Source organism: Sardina pilchardus, chromosome 9 (genome assembly GCF_963854185.1).
Source record: "Sardina pilchardus chromosome 9, fSarPil1.1, whole genome shotgun sequence".
Taxonomy (NCBI): domain Eukaryota; kingdom Metazoa; phylum Chordata; class Actinopteri; order Clupeiformes; family Clupeidae; genus Sardina; species Sardina pilchardus.
In genome coordinates this window covers 3,821,351-3,827,362 of record NC_085002.1, presented here as the reverse complement: position 1 = coordinate 3,827,362, position 6,012 = coordinate 3,821,351, and the positions used below count along the sequence as shown (strand labels likewise).

At 42.6% G+C, this 6,012-nt stretch overlaps 1 protein-coding gene across 1 annotated transcript; it reads right to left on the bottom strand.

Moving 5' to 3' along the window:
- Positions 1-213: 213 nt before the first annotated feature.
- LOC134092452 (kunitz-type serine protease inhibitor Bt-KTI-like) lies at positions 214-4,294 on the bottom strand. Its single transcript, XM_062545325.1, has 5 exons — positions 4,169-4,294; positions 2,465-2,590; positions 2,208-2,264; positions 1,245-1,412; positions 214-708 (listed from the first exon to the last, which is right to left on the bottom strand). The coding sequence occupies exons 1-4, from the start codon at positions 4,203-4,205 to the stop codon at positions 1,246-1,248; spliced, it is 387 nt and encodes a 128-aa protein (XP_062401309.1). The 5' UTR covers positions 4,206-4,294; the 3' UTR covers positions 214-708; position 1,245.
- Between the last annotated feature and the right edge of the window lie 1,718 nt (positions 4,295-6,012).

Sequence of the window (6,012 nt, the reverse complement as noted above, 5' to 3'; positions counted from 1 at the left end):
ACACACACACACACACACACACACACACACACACACACACACACACACACACACACACACACACACACACAGACACACACACACACACACACAGACAGACACACACTCTCTGCAATGTTTATTCTGACCAGTTGAAATGAAATGCATAATTAGCTAAGTTGAGCACATAAAATGATCACACAACATATCATTACAAAATATAACCTCTGGAAAAACATCTGATACTTTATTATATATAAAAAATGCAACATGCAATTATAAAAATTTGAGTCCCATGAGGTATGTCCTCTCTTGAAGATTATGTACATTACAGATCCTTTCTATACATACAACACTTTGCCTCATTTTTCAATTTTGATTGATTTGTTAACAGTGTTAAGATTAGCTTGGTTCCATTTTAAACAGAAGAATGGAGGCCAGATGATAGATCCATTACTAACATCAATGGCCATTCAGAAGTTTAGCTTTTAAAGTTTGCAAGTCTCTGTATTTGGAGGTCTTTCACGTCTGTGTTTCTACTGTATGTATTTATATGAAATGCTATTGACTGCTCCTAATATGTTATATTTATCATCATACAATAAATAAAGACACGAGAACTTGAGGGAGGCTCTGAAGATTCTGATGTGGAACTCCTTAGCACCTTGATGAAAGAAGTACTTCATGTACACGCAGACAGTTATCAGCCATATCCTGATGGTTCAACCCCTGCAAGACAACACATACAGTACACATAATATTGTAAATACCGGCATTAGTGCTCCTATGTGTTTTTATTCATGATGAAACATATCGCATGGGTCAATTTCAATATTAAGTTATTGTGTTTTCATGAAAGACCAAGAAACAAAATATGGCTGCAAGCGGCGATGGCGGGCCCGAGCACCTGTGGCTCTGTAATGTTTCGGAAACCAAGGGTGCCTTCCAACATGCCTCCTCGATCCTCGATGCTCGATCCTCGAGGGGCGTTCCCACTGATCTATAACTAACACTGGATAGACTATCCCATTGTTTCCCCCCCATCCTTCTTTATGTAGATCAGTGAGGATCGAGGCATCGAGGAGCGAGGGAGGACGTATAAACGCTGCATGAGAGGCACCCCAACAATGCACTCAATGTTTTAAACACTGGAAACACTTACTCACTTCCTTCCGTGATAATATGTCTCCAAGTGACCAATTTATGACATACATTTTGTGATCTGCTGTACAACCGTTGACAAGTTATGCAAAAAACAAATGTACCTCATAGCAGACATTGTTGCTCACACTCCTCTAACTCTGTGAAGCGGTTGGCGTTGCCTTGGCAGCCGCTGTACACGAAGGGTCGGCAGGCCCGGACGGCAGAGTTAAAGTACCAGCGCAGCGTGAAGCGGGAACAAGTCCCCTCCTCCAGAGGGAGCAGGCAAGGGTCTGCACACACACACACACACACACACACACAGACACACACACACGCACAGACCACAGACACAGAGATACAGAGAGAGGGGGGTTACTTAATTTACATGCATGGGGTTTAAAAATGACAATAACATGACAACATGCAGACCAAAGTAGAACAAAGATTTGCAGAAAAGGACGTCTACATGTGCAGTGTCCCTTATACCAGAGCTTCCCAACCACCAACCACAAACACCAAACTAGCCTCGTCAGTGTTTCTTACCAGGCAATACATGCACTTTCAAATGGAACATGGAGACGGATGGAAAAATGTAAATACAATAAATATTTGTGACCCTGCAAGGCGAAATCAGTCGCTTTGCGCATGATGCTATTTTGAGAAAATCCACAATAAACAAACTTCCGGGTTAAAATGTTGAATTTCACGTTTTTGCATAATTTGACAGTATACAGTCTAAAGCTTCATATTGTGAACAAATTTCACAGAAAGACACACGTTTTGACTGTTAAACCTGGTGGAGATTCAACACATTAGCAGTCCACACCGCTTAAAAAAGTGATTTTCTCCTCTTCTGGCATATCGCGACGGGAAAACCATTTTAACTTTGTATGCGGTTATCTTAGCGATAGTTTTAGCAATACCCTCTAGGAAGGCTTAGTTTATGGCCATTCACGTGAGCACACTAACTTAATTTTGTACATTTTACCAAAGCGACTGGTTTTGCCTTGCAGGGTCACATTTCAAGATGAGAACAAGAGGTAGGTCAGCATCCACAGCCCAAGACTTTAAAACAAAACATTCACCTTCCGCCTCTCGCTTGGGCCTCACAACTTTCAAGGGATCAACGGAAACTACTTCACCTACCAAACACACACACACACACACACACACACACACACAGACGGTAATACACGCACGCACACACAGGTACAGGGAAGTCACAAACACACAAAGAAAACACACATATAAACAGGACACCATTTGAATCAATTACACAGACAAACAAATAAACAACATTGTGTGTCTCAGCCAATGATGGGCGGTTGAGTGTGGGGTTTACCTTTGCTCTGATTGACTGGGGGGGGGAGGTCAACGACCTCTGCAAGTGGGTCATCGTAGCTCTCTATGGAGTAGATGTGCTGATAGTCTGGGTCATTAGTGTTCATCACCACTCGCAGCTCATGGCCTTACAGGGACATATGCAAGTAAACACACACACACACACACACACACACACACACACACACACACATGTGAACACACACACACGTGAACACACACATACACACACACGTGAACACACATATACACAGACACACACACACACGCACATGAACACACACATACACAGATAAATGGATGCACACACATACAAAGTACAAACACATGGGAAGGACACGCAAACAAATACAGGCACACACACTTTGTGGTAGTAGTACAGCAGTAATGTTATATGTGTTGTTTAGTAGTAATAATGTTATGTGTGTTAAAAGAGTTAAAATTTTGAAACTGTTAACTAGGGCTGGGTACCGAACACATACTTTAATCGGCACTGGTCGAATTAGGTTATGGGCAGAGTTTGACATTTGAGTCAGAGGGGGCAAAAAATAATAATACAAAACAAATCTCACTGTAGCAGCTGAGCCCTGGCCTACGACTTAGGGAACAGAGCACGATGGATTGCCTTGTTCATGAACATGATAAAAAGTAGACAATCCATGCACATCCTATTCAACCTGGGTGCCGGAACTTCAGAAAAGGCCATACAAAAAAGGATAAAAAGTCCACACACCAGTATAGCTCCCAGTGATAGTTTATTGAAGCAATAAACTATCACTGGGAGCTATACTGGTGTGCGGACTTTTTATCCTTTTTTGTTCATGAACATGGCCTAAAATACTGTAGCTTCACATATCATCGCAAACCCCCAATGGACTACTTATTTGTTGTATGTTGAAGTTTGATTGAGTCTGTTAAAAAAAAAAAAATTTTACTCATTTGTTCAAACATTAGGAGGGAAGAGGGTGGAGGAGAGAGGTTGTGTTCTCAAAGTATAACTTTTTGAGTTTTTGCAACTTTAATTAAACGTTGTAGTTATTACAAACAAGGTATTACAGATTCAGTGACAGTAAGGTGCCGAAATCAAGTCCTGTTGAACATCGGCACCAATACCAATATTGGTTGAAACGTGATAGGTACCCAACCCTACCACCATGAGACTGGGAGAATGAGGAGTGTGGAGGAGAGTGGTGCATTATGGGAGAATGAGGAGTGTGGAGGAGAGTGGTGCGCTAAACACCATGAGAGTGGGAGAATGAGGAGTGTGGTGCATTATGGGAGAATGAGGAGTATGGAGGAAAGTGGTGCGTTATTAACGCCATGAGAGTGGGAGAATGAGGAGTGTGGAGGAGAGTGGTGCGTTATGGGAGAATGAGGAGTGTGGAGGAGAGTGGTGCGTTATGGGAGAATGAGGAGTATGGAGGAGAGTGGTGCATTATGGGAGAATGAGGAGTGTGGAGGAGAGTGGTGCGCTAAACACCATGAGAGTGGGAGAATGAGGAGTGTGGAGGAGAGTGGTGCATTATGGGAGAATGAGGAGTGTGGAGGAGAGTGGTGCGCTAAACACCATGAGAGTGGGAGAATGAGGAGTGTGGAGGAGAGTGGTGCATTATGGGAGAATGAGGAGTGTGGAGGAGAGTGGTGCGCTACGGCACGGCAGGCGTTAGCGGTTTGGGGGTTCGGAGAGTAACCAGGAGGAACTCACCCTCGTCACCCTGCCGGTTCCGGGTGTAGTCTGGCATGCGGCCGGCCCGATGGGCCTGAGGCGGCACCAGGGGTACCGAGTCCGACCCACCTGAGTCCAACACAACCCATCCTTAGAGACGACACCCACCGAACTTCACACACACACACACACACACAGTAATAAGGCCGGCACCCACCGGACACAGCGTTCAGCGGTGTGGGCTTGACCCACAGGATTTTATGACTCACAGCACAAGTTTCTTGACGCACAGGATTTTAGAGCAGTTTTCTAACCATGCGCTGCTGCCACGCAGCACACGTTTCTAGTGGGCTTTGCCTCGTTAAAAACGATGGAGTTCTAATATGTTCTTGTGGCGTCGCGTACGCGTCCGGTGGGTGCCGGCCTTAACACACATTACCCTCGGTGTGGCACAGTGCGGAGTCCACTGACAGTTACCCAGCAACAGACCCAGTTACGTAAACACAAAACAAACACGTAAATTAGCAACATTAAACAACGATTAGTCAGTTAGGGGACACATGGACACAGTCACACAATACACCTGTCAATCCCTCTGAGTGTATGCATGCACAATGGTGTGACTGCAGAAAAAGAGTTTCAGTCACACCAACACAATGTCTCAACTACATTGTGAGCAACGTTAGAATGACACACTGACACACATGACAACACTGTCTCAAACTGTCAGTAATGTGATTAGAGGGGCTGCATCCCCTCTATTGAAATCCAGTGTTTTCTTCTTCTTCTTCTTCGACTTCTTTTTTACCTTTTTGTGCGCTTATATCGGCTAGAACCGCTTAACGTACAAACTTGGTTGAGACACCGTTCCATAGATTTTCCAAGGCTTTACCGATTTTTTTTCTTCCGTTTTTTTCAGACCAGATGGGTTGGGTAAGTAGGCCCAGAGCCGCCAACCTAAACCTAATCACTGGCCCCTGAGGTGCCACGTCACGTGTGAGGATTCCAACGGGCTCTTTGCAAAAAAGGCTCTTAATGCGGCCGCTTTGCTTCTGGTGGAGCGTATCTAGCTTTCAAATACCTTGCATTCCTTGGAATTTTATTTCTAGTTGTTATTACTGTCAACGTCAACGTTAAACATATTATGCTAATGACTGAAAATCAACCATATACAGGGTCTCTGTGGTACTTACCTCCGCAAGCTAGGGATGGGAAGAGGGTGGGTGGGTTCAGAGGATGAAAATGAAACACATTAGATAAGTTAGATAGGATGATACATACTCCTACAAACAACACATTTCTCAAAATGTTTGCGTGTTCCTTTAAATGTGACTCAGTGAGTCTTCAACAGATTGAAATATGTGAGGTATAATATTGAAATGTGACTCAGCGAGTCTTCAACAGATTGAAACGTGAGGTATAATATAGGTATAGGTATAATAACAGGTACTGTACAATATAGGTATAGGTATAATAAGAGGTATAATATAGGTATAGGTATAATAAGAGGTATGATATAGGTATGGGTATAATAAGAGGTATGATATAGGTATGGGTATAATAAGAGGTATGATATAGGTATGGGTATAATAAGAGGTATAATATAGGTATAGGTATAATAAGAGGTATAGTATAGGTATAATAAGAGGTATAGTATAGGTATAATAAGAGGTATAATATAGGTATGGGTATAATAAGAGGTATAATATAGGTATAGGTATAATAAGAGGTATAGTATAGGTATAATAAGAGGTATAGTATAGGTATAATAAGAGGTATAATATAGGTATAGGTATAATAAGAGGTATAATATAGGTATAGGTATAATAAGAGGTATAGTATAATATAGGTATGGGTATAATAAGAGGGTATAATAAGAGGTA

What these genes read in the sequence shown, in the direction of transcription:
- LOC134092452 (XM_062545325.1), bottom strand. Translation starts at nt 4,205, where the DNA reads ATGCCAGACTACACCCGGAACCGGCAGGGTGACGAGG. An exon ending in GAACCGGCAGGGTGACGAGG is followed by an intron (nt 2,591 to 4,168) that starts GTGAGTTCCTCC and finishes TGTCCCTGTAAG; the next exon opens with GCCATGAGCTGCGAGTGGTG. An exon ending in CCCAGTCAATCAGAGCAAAG is followed by an intron (nt 2,265 to 2,464) that starts GTAAACCCCACA and finishes TGTGTTTGGTAG; the next exon opens with GTGAAGTAGTTTCCGTTGAT.